At 37.1% G+C, this 20,399-nt stretch overlaps 2 protein-coding genes across 2 annotated transcripts; one reads left to right on the top strand and one right to left on the bottom strand.

Moving 5' to 3' along the window:
- Positions 1-871: 871 nt before the first annotated feature.
- On the top strand, positions 872-2,160 carry LOC102807806 (solute carrier family 35 member G2-like). Its single transcript, XM_006820569.2, has one exon. The coding sequence runs from the start codon at positions 872-874 to the stop codon at positions 2,036-2,038; it is 1,167 nt and encodes a 388-aa protein (XP_006820632.2). The 3' UTR covers positions 2,039-2,160.
- A 12,707-nt stretch (positions 2,161-14,867) lies between these two features.
- Positions 14,868-20,020, bottom strand: LOC102807577 (E3 ubiquitin-protein ligase TRIM56-like). The gene is made up of 3 exons (XM_085503443.1): positions 18,550-20,020; positions 15,891-15,964; positions 14,868-15,334 (listed from the first exon to the last, which is right to left on the bottom strand). Exons 1-3 carry the CDS (start codon positions 19,967-19,969, stop codon positions 15,119-15,121), a joined length of 1,710 nt encoding a protein of 569 aa, XP_085359569.1. The 5' UTR covers positions 19,970-20,020; the 3' UTR covers positions 14,868-15,118.
- Between the last annotated feature and the right edge of the window lie 379 nt (positions 20,021-20,399).

The raw sequence follows: 20,399 nt of genomic DNA, 5'->3' as shown, positions 1-20,399 counted from the left end.
CATTTTAAATTTGCTTAGGACGGTAATACCCCGACTTGTAATCAAAACGGCAACAGCTACACGTGACTTATGATTGGCATGTGCCGTGTTCGAATCAGACTTCGGAATGAACAAGCGTTAACGCCCTGATTGCTATACAGTAGCCGCGATTCATTCGCTAGCACGAGACCGAGCCTGGTTGACGTCATGCGTGTTTTTCATGAACGTTGTTCAAAAATAGTGTGGACAGCGATTTAGCTATTGGTGCAATGTATGTAGGAAACGGCCAAGTTGTCGAATGGCGCCCTCAAGTGTCACAGAGCAAGGTGCCAGTATCTTGCAAAAGAGACACTGGTTGTACAATGTACTTTATGCACGTTAACATTGCATTGAAAAGACGACTGGCAGACGGTATTTTGGTACAAGCTGCATGACGTATGAGGTGAAGTCTCATTTTGTAAAAACGTAATGATGTGAATTTACGTTATACCTCAATTCCTGCCTCTAAAATATGAAACCATTTCTATGGCTAGTAACAATCACATGACTCAGATTCAACCAGCCAATGAGGAAATGGGCATTCATAAAAAGTATTTATTCTCGTGTTATTCTAAAATTGCATATACTGTTGATTTTCTAGACTGAGTTAATGCAATTGACAGTGTACCTCGGCCTGTCAACTCAACGCATCGTTGTTGTCCGATACACTCACTGAGCTGTACAGCTGGTCTATGTGTTGAATATAGAATCACTATGTACTATGTAGTTGAACCACGATGCCTAATAATAATTTGTCTACAGTACTAAACAGAGTCGGTGATACATACAAGTTGGGCATATCGGATACGAGGGCATATACAAGCATCTAGGTACGTTGAGTGCACGTGTAAACATGAAACAGTCATCGGAAAAGTTCCAATCGCTCACCGCTCCTGACAATGCAACACACGCCACAAATGAAGATATTTCTGACAGCAGCTCAACAAGTTGTTGCGACGGCGCATGCGGTCGGTGGTGTCACGGACATCTACACAGTCTGGAAGGGATGTTAATGGCCCTGTTATCGGGGATCTCCTTAGCAGTGTCGTCAATTTACACTCGTCTATCAAGCGATGGCGGAGTCCCAAGGTTTCACACGACGTTTATCAATAACATACCACTAGCACCCGTCGTCATTCCCTTCATGGTCTACTACAAAGTAAACCCAATCTGCCACGAGCGATGGAGGGATACACTGGTCATACTTCTCTTAGGGTGCGGTCGAGCTGTTGTTATCATGGCACAGACGATATCGTTTACGTACGTCAACTCGGGCAACGCCGTAGCGCTGTTGAATGGAATAACGGCAGTGGCGGCGTCACTCCTGGCAAGTCTTTTCCTACGCGAGAAATGCAGGCTAATAGGCATTGTAGCAATATGCGTAGATATAGTAGGTATAGTTTTATTAATTCGACCACCGTTTATGTTCGGCCATCTATCGGAAAGTTACGGTTACACCATGGACTTGACCATTGGATACTCTCTTATCACAGTTGCCGCGGTCATTCTCGCTATCGTGATCGTGGCGTCTCGTAAACTACTACAACGGGTTAGTATACTGATCGTCACATTTTACGCCGGTGTCATGGGATTTGTATTAAGTTTGATTTTTATGCTGGCGCTTGAGACGTCAGTTTTTCCAATAACCGACTTGTCGTTGATTTTCTATCTGTCCCTAATGGCGATAAGTTACACCATAGCGTTTTACACATTGTACAGGGCCGTACAAGTACAAGATGCGAGCACGTGTGCATTACTTAGAAACATATCTATCGTAGTGGCGTTTGTACTGCAACACTACGTGCTAGAAACCAGACCAACTCTGCTTGACATTATCGGGGCTTCTCTAATCCTCGTTGGAACATCAGTGGTTTCCTTGGAAACCTGGTGGATTAAAACTCACCGTAAAGACGAAGAAGAGGACTTGTTACTCTCAGAAGACAGCGGTAGCGAGATGATACCAATCACTGGGTTCGGTGCTACTATTGATAGGGATAACAAACACAGTAAATGTCAGTAGTTATTGTGGGGCTGAGTTATAATCCTTGCGAATATTCGTTTTTATCACCTGCAATGCGTGCAAATTCACACTAATACAAATTCACATAATAGTCCAAAGGCTTTCTAACTGTAATTTTAATTAGAAAAATTCAGACTTAGTTTTGCAAAAAGAAATTGTCAATATACCATTTTCCGTTCTCTGCGAGATCCTGCGTTATGCGTGAAATCGAACGTAAAAACAGAGCGTCAAAACTTCGCGTTGGATTTGACAAAAGTATATTCATGCCTAATTAATAATACACGTTTGATGATGATCAATTTTGCTGAAATAATACCTTTTACGCAGTATGCGAGATCTCGCAGTAAACGGAAAATCACCTATTGTGCTTGACGATGACATAAGTGAAAACGTGAACGTCTATATTAAAAATACAAAATACATTCCTTTACAAATGTTTGATGCATCGGATGGCAAAATGTCTTACTACCTAACACTGTACTGGGCAACCTTATATTTGTTATTTGTAGAAGGATCAAATACAATTTTGATGGAAATGGTTATTATGAATGCACATGCATGTATACAATACATACTGTATACGTAGAAAAACCCAGCTGCTACCATACTTAACAGTGAATTGTGTATATATATATATAATGCCGTGTGAGTGGGGTATTGAATGGATGCTTCATTTTGCTATACTGATAATTGTATACATTTCTTCACTTTGCTTAGGATAATGAATGTATACGAACCGCACGACGGAATAACGTTGCTATATGCATTGGCAAGATCAGAAAAGCTTATATAGTCCACATTTTACGCGGATTTAAATTGGTAGGAAAAAAATATAAACTATTACAATAATTGACATTATATTGTAAGGACACTGTGACAGATTCGCTGAATGTATGAACCCTGTCACAGCTGTTTCAAGTCCCCATTTAGCAGGTACTTTGTAGACCTCCAGCTGTGAATGATTGACATGAACATTTAAATTTGAATAATATACTCAGCTTAATTAAATTGTGAAATTAGCTTTGCCGGAAGTCAGTCGCAATTATAAAAAATGATTAACAAAATGAGTCAATTTCGATATATGAAGTGAATATTTAAGAGAAGTTCAGATATATAATATGATTTCAGTTGTTTAATTGTGTGTATGCCCAAGGATGACATACTCCGTTCATTCACAGTGACAAAACCGTTAAAGTCATATCCGTCGGTGCGTGGAACTATAAAACACAGACCTGAGGTAGAAGCCTACTCATAAGTTTAGATAAGTTGGTCATAAATCGCATGACAATGTTCACTGGTTTAGTATGTGAAATCATGAAACTATTGTCCAATGGCGCCATAAAATAAAATTCGTTCTAATATTTATCAAAAATCGTTATTTTTAGAACAATTCCATAGAAAATAATGTTGAAGCAAAATTGTATTTTTTTGACACTTTTTAACTCCAGATTTTTTAAATAACTCAGTACAACAAAATGTACCCATCATCCACAATATATCATTTTTACAGCATATTTCACCAGCCTAAAATTTGAGATGTGGCATAATATTTCAGCCACAATAGCCTATGGTAAAAGAGTTATAATATTGCCAAAAATGGCAACTATCCACTAAAATACAACCATCATTTTCTCAAAAATTAGGCTTGTGACCCCCGACCTTTCAATATCCTTATATTGCTCGGCAGTGCATTTTATTGCAATTTGAAAATGACTAAATTCTGAGTATTTGCTTCCATGAGTATGCTTCTACCTTAATTTTATTTTAAACAAAGTACTGGCTGTTATTCCGTCGGGTTCGAAATGGGTTCCATTGTCAACCAATCACGCGCCTCGTCTCTAACAATTTCTTAATTAAATATATTTTAATAATAATAATAAATGTCTGTGTGTGAGGTGGTCGTCGAACTAATGTATGAAACTGAAAGATGTAATAACCCCCGTCACGTTTTGAAATTACAATTTTACTGTCGATAAATATTCATGTCAATGAAATATTTGTTTCTGAATACTTTAATTGACATTGTGGTTTTATCTAGTTTAAGTTTAAACACTGCATAAGACTACCAAGGAAGAAGAAGGGGTGTCACATATATATAGAGGATATCTCATGAACTTGATATATTGTTTATCTCATGTATCCATTTCGCAGATTCCAAAAGCTGAAAACGTGACTAACGCATACATCGTAGTGAGCGCGTATTCAGGACATCTTAGAGTGTTCGGGCTAATTTACATAATGACCAAGAGCCGTGAATAAATGCCGATTACAGTTAGTTAACCGTATTGCGATTTAGAAATATAGTTATCACTATATTTACGGTTTTAGAGATGTATTGTTAACGTAGTTACATACCGAATCACCAATAGACACGGGCGAAACAAATGTATTGTGTGCGGATCAAGAAGTTGAGATTCAGAGAGTTTGAAGTGAGGTCTCACATATATGTGGACTTTATAACACACAAAGTCTGAAACTTCGCATTAATATAATCTTTACTATTAATTAAGAAATATATATATCTATTGTGTAATAACAATATATTAAGATAGTGTTTTTTTTTGCGAAACTCAGTCATAATGCCAAAAGGTCAATTTGCTTCCATGGACCAATCCGAATGCCGGAAGATATGGATATATAGAATATGATTACACTACTTCATTACATCAATCTCCCATGATATATGGAATAAAGACTCAATCAATCACGCCGATTTGTATTTGGAAGCGCATATTTCATTTTACATATACATTACATTTTAATATAAATAATTATACAGTATCGATATATTGTTTAATTAACGACCAATTCTAATACGCTGCCAGTCAATCTTAATATCGGAAAAATATATAAAAATGACTATTTCTTTTTCAATGATGAATTTGCTGTAACTTTCTTATTTCTTATGTTTAATATTTTTTATTAAAATAGGCGTGCAGAGTTTTTTCTGTCATTGATCCCTGCAAAATACTTTTATCCACGATTTTCTTCCTATGTATTTTTTTTCAAGTCGGCCACCCGGCAGATTTTCTAAAGGTCCACCCATGAGACACACATTCACATATTTTGATTATGCATTATGAAATCACTTTTATGTCATTATACCTTTGAATTTTTTGTCGTTCTATTTCCATCTTTTGTGCGTCACGATGGCAACTTATATCATCTATTAGTGGTAATAAATAGTGGGATGCCCCCTTCAGCTGACACAGGTTTTAATAACACATACTACAAAGCGTCGTAATAATAGCACGTACTTAATAATTATATCAATCATTTCCATCCGATTGAATAAGAATTTGCTGTAATTATTCAATTTTGGTTATATTTTATTGTTGATCATGATGCTCGGAAAATATTACCCGCAATTTATATGGATTCATTCATTTAAAGATCTTTGAATTAATTTACCGGGGGAGGTTAAGCAAATCTTGCGACCCAGCATAAATATCATTTAAACATTTGAACATATGGCTGGCTAGCCATGTTTGTTGTAGTTGGACACCACTGTAACGGAACTTTTATACAGGTACATATAATTTAAACCCTTGCTGAGAACAGTCGTATATTAGGAAAATGCCGTTCATCTAAACTACTTGTAACTAAGCTTCCACTTACGGCGTTGATTATTTGAATACAATTCTAGTCAGTTTTTTGCTTGGACTACGCGGCACTCACCTAGGCTAAAATATAGCACGGACTGACGCTCATATAATAGCCACTCCCCACAATTAAGTTAAAATAAACGCATTTCATTGTGACGGATATAGCGTTTATCAATGTGTATGATTGCAGTGTATATATTAACGTGGTTATTATACATCTTTTCCTGCATATCACCATATTTATTAAGTTACGGCGTGCTGAAATGTTGTGGTATTACACGGGATATCTGCATCCTACCATATTAGGAAATCCATTTCGAATATGGAACGACTTCCAAGATGCCGCACGCTTTTGAGAGAATTTTCAAAGCGAGGAAATTGTCACTATTCAGCTCGGAACTCTGGACTTCCTAAACTAAGTGGTTGGATCGATATTATGTATAATAAAAAGATTATTACGAGAATGCCGCAAAGTCTGCACTCAACCAGCACGCGGTCGCGTAGAACGCTACATGTGGGTCGATACTTCCACAGTGCCGTCTTCGTACATACTTTGCGGCATCCTTGCATCTTTAGATTAATTATTCCCAAGCAACAAAATGAGTGATATGCTATTAACATGCACGTCACGTACTAGAGTTGTATATAAGAGAGGTATGTTTCGGTTTAGCATACAAACTACAGTGGATGTGACGAATGTGGGATATCATTTATCAATTAATCTACTTGTACATTATCAGAAGCATACCGTCGATATTACAAATTTAATTATTAACGTAAACATCGTTATCTCAATTCTTAACGTCGATATTACTAAAAGGCATGTACGAACGGAACATTGGAGCAAATAATGACCTCAACTTATTTTGACATTTAGTCATATAGTTCATGTTTAAAAATGTAACGTTTAACCATATCGCAATTTAGACAATCTTACACACACACTGCAAAAAAGCCCCATAGCGATAGACTATTGTGTCGTACTCGGAGAAGACAAAGTATATGTAATTATACTGCCAGCGTGTGGCACTACCGGTGCATTTACTGTATCAATAAAAACGAACATTATGGACGATCGGTGAGAACTTATATGTGTATATAATGAATTGTATTGTTATCACCACAGTGACCCTACTGTTCTATAAGGGGTGTGAGTATTTTAATTAATGCCACCTGTGATGTAGTGTTAATTGAATCGCATACAATTGATGTTCCGTGTCAAATAGTCTTTTCTAAGAAGAAACAGGACATATTATATTACTACTCTATAGCCATACACATAAGAGTAATGAATGTCCAAACATACGTACAAATGCAGCTATAATACGACTGATAACAATTGCAACAATAACTTTATCTATACGACGAGTTATCGGTAATACGATGATAGAGTGTTAATAATCGCCGATTTAGACGCCTTAGTAATACAAATGTAAAACATTAATGAATCATTACAAATTATTATAATATGCATGCGTATATAGAAATAATGTGTTCCAATCCAGGACATTATCTAGATTATGCCCGCCACGAAGAACCTAGATACAAATTCATAACTTTTGTCAATTATCAGACCAGAATAATAATTAGCATTTTGTTCATGAAGCACTTTTTTCTCAAGCCAAATTTATTCGATTTTAAATGTGTGTGTGTTTTAACAGTACGCCAAACCCACACTCCCCCATTTATGACAACTAGTCGTAAATGGATTAAGTGTACGCGCTTCTAATAGAGCTAATGTAGTATGCGACTTTATTTGTGATAGAACTGATTTAGTTCTGTCTATATCATGCATAGAATTTACAGTTTCTCTGTTCCGGATGGAATTCAGCTGGATTGATATGCGTAAAATATGAGTTTCATTGTCACGGAAATAAAAAAAAAGATAATATTTAATTATTTGTTTTATGACATGCATGATGCAAAACTAGTGTGATAAAGCCAAATGGTACTTTCAATATCACATCCCTAGTATCACAGACTTTATCGGCAATCCTATTGGTCCTTGCACGCGATTTGAGACTATGACGTCACTGACTGATGATCTACTAGAAGTTCATAACATAGCTCGTATGCCGTCTACAAAATATATTTTGGTAACACAACTGTTCAAAATCTAATAAATTTGAATATTTACGCAATATACCGACAATTTCATACACCCGTCACACGTATTTTTGCGTTTTAATGTCGAACTTGTGGACGTCGCCGTTTCTAAATCTCCCAGTCCCATCTTCAGTTGACAACGCACGAAATACGTTTTTGTTTTCAACTGCGACGTTTGCGGTTTTCTCGAAAAAATGTGTGATAAAAATACAGCAAAAAACAAACAAAAGGTTGACATTCTGTTGCTATAACCAGAAATACATTGACGACTCCATAAATGAATTATTTTTTATTCACAGGCGATGAACTGGCGGTAAACTACTAGTATGTTCCCTGTATGCAAATCAGATCGGACGCGCTAATAAGATTAGGAAGTGCACACGCAAATAACTCGAAAGTGGTGTGACATAAACAATGTATATAATATTGAGGAAATATGCGAATCGGATACATGTGATAAATGGTGACTCGTGTCGTAAATTTTTATATGTTTCAATCTGATATCATGGGTCACTCATTTATTATTGTCCATATATTCAAATATACACGATACGCATGCGCGTATCAAACTAATGCAAATATACCACACCTTACCAAACTAAATTCATTCCCTGAAACAATATACACGTGGTACTAGTATTATACACGACAGGCTGGTTCAGTCGCATAGCAATATGTCTTATCAATAAAGAAATGATCTGACAAACACGGGTGATTAGATGACGGTGTTTTTGTTTTCCCAGAGTTAGCTTAGATCTCCATTTAGGCGACTCACATGTGCGGTGCAAATATGTGATTTAAGCGTAATGGAAATGCAATAAATGTTAGACCAGTATGCGACCAATAAGCGACACGAATGCAATAAATCCTCATTAGATACCCACTGAAAAATGAATAACGATTGTGACATTTTAATTTAAAACGTTGATTTGTGTTGGGACAATGGGATCTATATTTAATGTCAATAAATGCCACGGCGATTTCGAGAAAATTACTGAGCTTTTTATTTGATATAATTCTTTAGCAGTAAGATAACATGACAGGTGATAAAAGAACTGAAGCAACTGTACTTTCGATATCTCCATGTATGTGTTATAAATTTCGATGATCTGATTGGTTCGCACACTATTTTACAATACATCATCTAAATTATTAATATGAGTATATGTATGTATGTATGTATGGCCAATTTTCAGACAGCCTTCTCAAAATACTCACGTACAAATGTATGATGCTATTATCCCCAGGATGTCACCGCCCATGAAGAATCCACACCTCATGATGGGCCCTCCCTCATCCACAATGGTTCCTCTCTATGATGTCACCAACAACGATAGACACACACCATAATGACCCAATCCAAAATATACCCCACCCATTATTTCCACGCCCGCAATGATTCAACCCTAAGATGTCAATATTCAATACCCGTAGTATTCGCTTTGTGATTACTCATGAAATATGTAAAAGTATTTTGTATTCGTATGATAGAAACTTGAACACTGTCGTCTATCGTGTATGGATATGGCATGTAACTCTTAACTTAAGGTTAAAGTTTAATTAGTCTGGCCCTCTTGAGTAAAGAGCCGAGACAATTAGATATCCAACGCCGACGGAACGCGATGTCATTAATAATAACTATGCTAGTGTTCAATCAAATTATTACGGCTGTTGTTTGTGTACAATTCTCGTTTCACCATGATTATTTCAAAAATGAACCCACTGATTCAGATAAGATTCAAAACTAATATATCTTATGAATACATAATATGTCACGTGGTCACTCCCAATTATTTCCCAACTTACCTCTACCCGAGAGAATGAATTAAATTCTTGCAAGAATTCTCTATGCTAATGTGGCAGACCAAGAATTTGTGTTCATAGAGGGCGCTATTCGACACCGCAATCACCGTGACAATCGCGGACGCCGGCGGACTTGGGAAATGTACATCAGATACTTGCATATACATATTTTCCAGTATGTTGTTACTGCCTTGCGGCAGCTTTTATATCATTGAGAGGAATGTCCACCTGATTACGCACACAAAATATGTTGCTTGAACGCATACTACTATACATCGCCGATCGAGGAGTTGGTGAACTTGAAAACAGCTAAAATCTAGAAAACAGCACACACTTAACTTTGAGTCAACCTTGAACAACACAATTTATAAATGTTGCACATGTAGTCTTGTTACATTCATGAGACAGACCATGAATGTATGTTTTAAATGCATTAATACACATTATGAACGCGGCACGTGTGTATGCTGCGCATTCTACCCCGCAGGTCAAAACAAGTAAGTTTATGTTCGCTGTCCCCAACAGTTTTTTTTATAAGTGTGTAGCTGAGTCTAAATTCCGTATTATATTCGTCGTATTTGAATTTAGCGTCTACTATTAACGGAATTTGAAAGCCCAAAGTACTTAAAGTTTACATCTAACTCTACGTATGCACGTGATCGCATCTCTGTATGGTTCTAACCATAGACGTTCGTGTTGCAGGTCAAGACAGACTGAGACCACAAGTCCAACAATCCGATTTGGCCCTATTATCGGGGACCAGTGTACCTCTTCTTATATTTCTAATGTGTTTATAACCCTAATTCATACAGGACAGTAGTAAATCGCGTGAATAGTCTGAGGATAGTCTGCGGCGACCAGACACGTTGCGTAAGTTGTACACTTAGGAATAAGACGTACACTCAATAAACGCATGCTATTTTCACGTTCCGTATACACGGCTTCACCATAAATAGTAGCACCAGATAGCACTAACGTAAATATCCATTGTGTCGTCTTTTGTCATACGATGCCTTACTAACCGATTTTGGCTAAAACGGCGCTCCGCCGCCTCTACACACTGGTGTTTATACACGGAACTTGATCATAGTTCTTGCTTTTCAATCACGTATTTTTGCGAAGTATTGTTTAGTGAGTGAAATATATATGCCATACATTATTCAATCTCTGGAGAAGCAGAAACATATAACGATAATAACGATATAAAATTTGTGTTTGAAAGTTCGAAATTTCCCGCGTAATTTCAGTTCTTAACTAGTTTGAAATAGAACGTCCCTGGACGCAATAAGTAAACGCGTATCGAACTGTGCGGAGTTCGCTCATGTCGCGTTGCTTTGCGCTTTACGTACCGCGTATCGAACTGTGCGGAGTTTCGGGCGCATTGTTCCGAATACCAAGGTGACGCAGATGTACATGTGGTTCTACATGGAATATTGGGTGATTGGAACGCCTGGGCACAACGAGCGTCGCAAGGGAAATCATCACATAAACACATTGTAAAACGTGTGTGAAGTCTAACTGTGCTGCGGGTAAACACAGTGAATGGGAGACAGGTAAGTTTGAACGGTGAGGAGATGACGGCAAAATACCGGACATTAAACGTTACGCCACCACGCGATAATGCGAGTCGCCAGTGAGTCGCTTCTAAATCTAAAACTAAATAGACGAATCGTTGCCGTATTTTCATTCATCCATCATTCTGGAACATATTTTGACTAAGACGTGTTTGACCAATTCATAACGCACATCTATCAAGAAACGCTCAAATTGTTGTACAACAATTAGGTTAGACGACGTTTTATATAAGATTTGGACTCCACGCAAGTTTACTTTTGATTGCCATGATAAAAACACACCGCCTCATCTCTTCTCGAAGTGAAGTTTCAACGATTACTGTTACTTTGAACTCATTCAAAAATACATTGGAATATTGATTACCTTTTTGCATTAATTGTCATCAACTTGTTTTATCTCGATTTTGTTTGTTTCAGTCAAAACAGTAATTTAAAAATGCAGGATGATAATTACGGTAATATTTTTGACCTCCCGGAAGAAGTCCTTCTTCACATTATAAACTTTATTTCGCCGATCTCGGAAGACTTCATCAATTTGAAGTTGACTAGTCGTTTATTCCACCGGTTAACAGAAGACAACACACTGTATATTCTGAGGTGTCTGCGATTGAAGCCAACAAGTCACGTACCGGGAATCGTATTGCAGAGAGTGTTGACAAGCTCTTATATGCTAAACTATGTGGATTTCACCGATTGCGATTACGTCACGGACGCGTTTATAGGTCACCTCCTTTCCACGTGTCCAACTGTGATGGCGCTCTACTTAGCGGGCTGTGTTCGGTTATCAAATGAGTCAGTTCGGACTATTACTGATATGCCATTCAAAGTAAAGGAGTTGGACTTGTCTAGATGTCCACTTATAACATGTACTAGTATAATCCAATTTGCTAAACGACACGGCGACACATTGAGACTACTTGCACTTGGCGAGTGTTTCGGTCTTCGGAAAGATCCCTACAAGTTCGGACACATTGCTCACTACGTACCAAACCTTGAACGCATATACCTTGGATGGAAACCAGAGAATCATCGTCTGAATCCTTTACTTGATATGGATTTACAGAGGTTCTTGAACTCGTGTCCAAATTTAAAATACATTGACGTTAGTAACAGTCAGATATCGAGTTATAGTATGCAGGTACTAGCAAACAGGTGCCATGAAGTGCGCCATCTTAATGTAAGTCGATGCTACGTACAGGACAATGGAATTGAAAGTTTAGCCAAAGGGTTACCACGATTGACCTTTCTGGATATATCAGACTGTATCTACATAACGGACATCAGCTTGGAACATCTATCGAATGGCTGCCCTCAACTGCAGCATCTGAACGTGAGCCGCTGTTATGACGTCACTGACTCGGGGTTGCTATCTCTACAAGCCCGTTGTCACAAACTACGTAGTTTAAGTCTTCGCCATTGTTTTAACGTCACAGACCGTGGTGTGGAGCGTATCACTACATGCTGCGCCGATTTGGAATTTCTGGATATCGCCGACAGTGTCGCCATAACGAATGAAACGGTGGAAAGGATAGTAATGTGCGGGAATAGTACGTTTGGGATTTGTGTCGATAGATGTCCTCTGATCACAGTGCCAGTACGACAGCGATGCGATGCATCACCCAAGCAACCCAGATCTGAAAAATGTTTGACATTGTTCGATATTTTGAGTCCCGGTGAAACATTAGTTTAATTTTTTTTTAAGGCGTGATATTATATGTGAATGTTTTATTTTATGTGATGACGTCACACGACGTCTCAAATCGCTGCTGAAAACAAATATTTGTGGTTGATAAATCATGATTGGCGATCTACAAAGACAGTGGCATTAATTCTCACCAACGAACTCACGTACTTTGCGAGAGTTCGGTGATATGTATAAAGTCTTATAAATTCCAGTAGCAATAATTGTATTGTTGTCAAATAACATCCGAACTTGTTATAGCAATAATATAAATCATGTTGAAATACCGAATGAAACAACATCATATACAAATTTAAATTTATTGTAAATATTTGAATATGACTAAACATTTTATATTATTTATTTACGTTTTAATCATCACATCATAGTCGGCATCATAGTGTACAATTCTGGATTAAAATAATTATTCAAAATATGTCTACCATTGATGTATTCGAAAGGCGACCAATGATGCTCTGGTCGGATGCTATATTATTTGTGGTAATTAAATGCTTTGGAGTGCGATTGAAATACCATGTTCGAAGGATATCGATCAAAACCTGCCTCAGCCTGATTAACTGAAAAGTTGATTTTGACGTTTTCTCGATACAAAATTAGTCGCCTGTCAGTCAATGGTCAACGAAATGAACAAAAAAAAAACAAATCTAAAAATAAACATAGTTAAACTACACATGGCTTGCCCTGTATATGTAAGGTCAGGAAAGACCATAGCATACAGTGACGAAGGCCATCCATGCATACAGATTAATCATATACATTTACTGGAGATTAATCACCTACATTTAAAGAAACAATTCAAAGAAATTCAAAAGCAGATGTAAAACAGATGTAAAACAGTGTGCAATCATGTACAGTGACACAGAAACAAAAGTGCTGAAGTTACCTATGTTGTTAATGAAGGTTGAATGACCTGACCTTTATATTCACAAAATCAACACTGATGTTATTTTATTTATCATGAACTTCAACAAAATCAACCTGATTAGAATAGTTAAATTCATAGAAATCATGACTGTACTTCTTTATTTTGCTGAATGGTTTAGCCCTAATTAATACCACCGCGATTACATTATTACATGTCGCTTTATTGATCTAATTAGTTTACTGAGAGGGCGATATGGTGACAGTTTGACTGTTGCATTATCGCAATCCGGTTAATTATTCCCATGTCTATACAACTATACAACTGTAGAATATTAAGCACAACATTGTTTACATATAAACTTGAAATCTGAATTTATACTACTAGAACTGTTTTGATAACGATCATTCATATTTAACAATTAATACAAGTATTTTGTTTGTAATAGAACTCTCCCACAACATTATTCAAGTTACTGAAGACTCATTATGACAGCATATTTGTCTACACTCTCATACTCCTTACTAGACTGGCGCAGTCGGGTGATTAATTTGTTTTTGTAGTTCAAATAAAATACAAAAAATCGCGAAATGGAGGTGTTAGCGCGAAATCCCCTGTAACTGCGAAATCAACCCGACTGATTTATTCTGCATGGCCCTCTATCGACACTGCAGAAACCCGTCGATTTTTCAACAGGTAATTATGTTAATGATGTTCTAATTGACAATCATCTAAGCCAATCACAACGTCTCTTCAACTGATCTCTGACCGAGAAAACGTCGGCTGGTTGTAGCAGCCGATTTTTTTTTAATTCTACAACTAGTACGAGTTACTTTTTTACAAATTGTGATGAATTAGAATCGACGACTACGACGAACTCGAATTTCAACGTGCCGCCATGTTATGTCTGCACTGTGACCTTTACCATGTTCACCTCATTTTGCACGTGTTTCCGCGCCCACCTGTGGGCATTCATGAATATTTAATAGCAATGAATTTCCTGCACAATAAACCAGTCGGGGTGATTTCGCGCTAATACCTTCATTTCGCGATTTTTTTAATTTTATTTAAACTACAAAAAACAAATTAATCGCCCGACTGCGCCAGTCTAACTCCTTACATTAAATTATGATACCACGAATCAGACACGTTGACAAAGGAAGGCATAGTGATAATATTATGTACGATGACAAGAATTTTATTTAGACAGACGTGCCCATGTTTCGCATGTACAGTACTACTGACACCATATGAAATATAGACCCACATGCCCTCAAAAACTAACTGTTAGTAAAGCTCTCATCTGTCTGATATTTTATTAAAATAAGTATAATACGTACGATAACATATGCAAGTGAGAACAATTGTGATTGTTTTCAGTTAACACCAGTCAAACATACAGACACTATCGAAGGATCCAAACTAGGACTAGTAGAACTGTGCTGGTTGCAAGTCACAGGCCCCATGAGCATTCATGCGATAATGAAAACAAAATTGACTGTCAAAACGCTTACACCCCAGAGGTATTTGTATACTTTGTACATTTCCCAATCCAAGATCATCAGTCTTTCCATGATCCCACGTTACATACACACTACCACCGATTACACGTTTCACTGTACCAACACCAGGTGGATCACCGTCCTGTAATTAACGACAATATTAATCAAAACGACAAACTGAAAGTGAAAAATAGAACACAACACACCGAACACTGAAGTGGGATGATATTATGTACACCCAGCGTGCCATGATATGATTATTTAACAATGCATTGTGTGATATTCAAATTAATACATTGTCCCTGTCAGTGTATCGTGTAAGGAACATTTTAACTCGTATACTATAAAGTATATACAGTCCAAGCACTTATCCTTCATTTGCATATTGGTTTCACGTGTGCTTTAAATTGAAGACACTCCCCTTAACAATGGTTAATTAGGATATTTGTTTATCAAATATTGACTTCGGTCGCACAGAGGGCGTTCGAATTCCGTGAAAAGCAAAAAATAAATTTAACGGGAATTCATATCAGACGTCACGTGACAACTGAGTAGTAGGTTGGTTAAGTTGATAGGTAACCAATGTTAAACATACTGTATATAGGTATACCTAGTAACCCCAAATCAATATAAAATATACTGTATAAATATTATACTAGGTGTCCCCAAAATTAATGTCAAGCATACTGCATACATACCTGGTTTCCCCATTTCCAATCTCTTCCCCTCCTAACCCTTGAACTTTGCCAAACCTGCTTAACCATATCCTGTACTGAAAAACATAAATAATTTATAACATATGAATTAAATAAAAACAGTTGTTGGATATTATATATTCACCTGAACACAAGAATCTATGAAAGCCTCACAGGCTGACAGTTTGTGCTGTGTTGGAACCATGTGACCTTAAGATTTAAATTTTGGACCTGTCACTAGTACCAGTACTAGTTATTGAAACTATTATTTATGTTTATTCAAGCAGGGGAGTCGTCACATGCGTCAAATGGCCACAGCGTATCACTGTATACAAACAAGCGTCGTCCCATGAGCATTTGCGTTTTTAGCGTGTGTTGTTATCATCGCTTGGGACTCAATTCCCACGCATGCGCAGGTGGCGACCCCATCGCTTTAATCAAGACTATATCACCAGTAACTATACTACGTACATGATTCACAGCGATATCATATACGAAGAAATTGATCAAGTTTAAAATATCGTAATATTATGTCAGCAATAAATTGGTTACGGAAATTAGAACAAAATCATGAATTATAAATATCGTAACATTGTGAATGCAACTAACTATTATTTAAATACAGCAATCACGTTATGTAACAATGAACTATAGGCATGATTAGTAAAGCACAACTACTTCTATGTCACATGAACTATACTAAGCAACACAAAGTATGAGCTACTCAAGATAATTTAAATTTTGGACAGTGTTAGTGAAACTGCAATAATAAGCGTTAAACTGTGTCAATTATATACACAAGTATTTATGCTGTTAAATATATCACATTTTCACTGCGATATTAGAAATAAACTAGTTTGCATTGTATCAGAATAGGAAATATTTCAAAACTTTCAATGTTGAGATTTCAGTTCATGTTTTCAAACAGCTGAAAGTATGTAGATAGAATACATACAATATATGATATACTTAGCACCATCTGTCTGTATCTCGAAGCAAAGTGTAAACTATACACGGAATGATGTTCTACAACGCAATGTTTAAGGTAGCGAGACTATTATTTGTGTTGAAAATTACGATTTTCACATTTATTTATTAATTGATGAAATGCACTATAAACTTTCATGTGATAAAGTCAACATAACATAGAATGTCATGTAAGTTGGTTAAAATGTAGATTTTCTGAAGGGGAGCAAGGCAGCCTCAGTAGTGTTTTCCAAAATCAACAACACAGGTTTAATCTGCGTGCCTATAAGTTTCAAAGATAAACTCAAGACAAAGCAATTTTAGGATGTGTTATCAGTAGCTATCTGACACACAATTAGTGTTTCCAAACATTTGAGTGGTTTGTCTCCGCCCCTATTTGTTTCACAGATTAGTCATTTGCATATGAATGTGTCAGACACAAGGTCACACAGCCACTGAAAAAAAAATCATTGATTTTGGTGTTTTCATATGCCGAATTTATCCAATTATAGCTATCCCATTCCTTTATTTTTTTGGTTTCCAATAGCCTTACACATTTGGATGTCCCTACACATGTTAAAACAGACCTTGATGGGAAAACAAATTGATTGTGCCGATAAACAAGCTTGAAAATCTTTGCTGTTCCTTCATGGACGTTTTCTAGGAGTTTATGTTTTTCAAAATACAAGGTCTTTAACAAAAAATAACGTATACTTATTGTTGTCGGATTAACACCAAATTTTCACAGCTTTAAGGTGACAATGAGAGGAACTTGAATGTGTCCAGACAAACTATTTCATCGATTATTTACCAACGAGTTGCGGTTTGAGTTGGGGGCAATGCGACTAAAACAGTAATTGAAATTCAGCACACTATTTTTTAAAACGCGTTGCTTGAATAAAACTGACCAGACACATTCAATTTACCAGACTATTGAACAACTAGGAAAAGTGAAAAAAGTACTTCTTATCGCCAGCATAAATGCGTAATTATTTTTTTTACAGAAAAAGTAATTTTTCACCTTTGGTTGAGTAACGCGTCGTAGAATGCAGATACGGGCATGCAAAATACACTTGTGAAAAGCTTGAAGTCTGGCGATTCTAAAAATATATACTTTCCTGGGTCTATTTGTATTCATTTAGTCACAATTAGAGGATGAAAACAAGTATGAAAATAATAGTCCCGCTACCTTAATTTAATTAACCTTATGTCAATTTTTTAATTTTATTACCCGTACAAACAACGTCTTGCGCCATTTCAAGAATGCCTTTTGTAATTCTGGGACACAGTCGTGCAATTTGGTGTTTTTAGTTTGTTTTTTCCACCTGGACAATTGGTCTAAATGCTATTATAAAACTTCAGATTTTATGAATTCGATTACTTGTAAACTAGTAAATCATTTAACATGTCAGTCAAGCAAAACGCCTAGTGTAATTCATATTTAGTGTCAAACTACTTTCAGAAATCTATTGTTCACAATTAAGAAAAAATATTCTAATTTTATCTCAGTTGTTGAGGCTGAATATATTAAATAAATACAATTAAAACAAATCTGTTTCCCACTTGATTCATCTCGGATTGGATCATGTTTTACACATAGATTTAATAGAAAAATACAATCCAATAATAGACAGGCAGAATGACAGACAGACAGACGGACGAACAGACAGACAGACAGACATATAAATGTACATACTTGATGGCGCTTGAATGACGAAGGGGAATCCTGGTATCTTGTTATCTCCGACGGTCATACTAGTAGTTAATCTGTGATAGCCTTCTTCTTGAACTTTGAACTTAACTGTGTAATTCCCATCAAGGTGATCAGTGATTGGCAGTTGATTCGATGACGTCCCGTTAGATGTCTCCAATACAGCAAATACATCGATATACGAAGGTAATTGAGTGATTCTATTTTCGCTTCCAACTGTCGTCATTGTAAAATTGACAGTTTCATTAACGAAGACAGTTTTGGGTATTTTATGCAGTATAACTTTTACCGAATCGACAATACCAGTGACCTTACCCACCGTATTACAGTCCTGACTTAACAGATCGGCGTGTGGTGCGAATTGTACAAAGCATTCCGAAAGCCGGTGTTGCGTCTTGCTAGCAAGTAGCTCATTAAGTCTGTCCGATGTTTTCTTGTATTCCGTGACTATCTCGCCATCAGCACCGTACTGTATCAACGCATCAATAAAACTGCAAGTACTTCTGATATTCTTCTCAGACATCTCATATCTGTCAATTTCACATTCTAGAAATTTCTTTCGCTTATCGTGCTCTTTTTTTAAGATGGTAAGAATCTTTTCTTCGTCACTTCTCGCTTTCTTGATAAGATGTTCGACGTGTTGCTTCACTTTTGTTACTTGTTGTTCGTACAGTTCTTGTATGGTAATCATTTCCTGTGTGGCTTGTGTGCAGGATATATTGGACTCGTTTTCTTTCGGTCTCAATTTCTCGTTCCGATCTTCCAGTTTAGTGGCAAACTCTTTCGCCGCTTCAGTTACTTCTCTGTGTCTGTGTTCTGGAACTCTATGACCAACTACGGTACATGCAAGACAATTAGAAACTTCACACGTATCACAATAGAACTGTATTTCATTCATTTCGTGACCTTTGATATTACAGAACGATGATGGCCGATGATTGGAAACATGAGGTGTACTTTCCAGGTACTGTTGAATAGAAACTACGTGATGACCTCGAAGTGATCTTGCAACCGAGTGAACTCGAATGCAACCATAACAGAAGTTGACTTGACAGTCCATGCATCTACTGGTAGCTTGTGTGACGTCACACGCTTCACATTTCAATCCCTCGGTTGCGCGATCCGACTGGCGGTTACGAGCTTTTACGAACTCTACAAGACCGTTAATCATGTGATTGGTACCGAGTTGACCTGCTTTATCTTGATTATCACAGTCGAATCGTTTCCGGCATTGTGGACAGATCAATTCAGCTGTTTTCTCTACCAGTTTATCCAGACATGTTTCACAGTACGAATGTAGACATGGTAGTGTTTTGGCGTTCTTGTAGTAGTCAAGACAGAGACCACAAGTCAAGAAATCCTTTCCTATTTGTTGTACGTCGCTTGTACCGCCCTGTGCAGCCATATCTGTGCCCTCTTAAAGCATTGACACGCAGATCGCCGAATAGTGCTGAATAGCGAATAGCGCCACCTGTGTTACCACAATGCTCTTAAAGTTAATATAGACGACTTTCCCGGAAGTCGAAGATACGGAGTTTCGCATGCGTGATATTATGCTTCTCGGTGCATCAATTGTTGTCACAAAAATAGATTTACCTTCTATCGACTATCAGCAATCTGACATGTTTGTATTTTCCGCCGTGACAAAGCAGAAGTATTTTTGCACCCCAGTTTTGCTACTTCCGGGAAAGTCGTCTGTACGACATTGTAACAGCGCCCTCACATGAATGCATAATCTTTTCCACGAAATCAGTATGCGTACGACGTCAAATTTCTATGAAATATCAAGAACTAGTGGAATTACCGTCATGCCCTCACCCGACAACTCATTATAA

The sequence above is a fragment of the Saccoglossus kowalevskii genome, chromosome 9 (genome assembly GCF_978046115.1).
Source record: "Saccoglossus kowalevskii chromosome 9, keSacKowa6.1, whole genome shotgun sequence".
Taxonomy (NCBI): Eukaryota; Metazoa; Hemichordata; class Enteropneusta; family Harrimaniidae; genus Saccoglossus; species Saccoglossus kowalevskii.
This window is presented reverse-complemented; position numbering and strand designations above follow the sequence as displayed.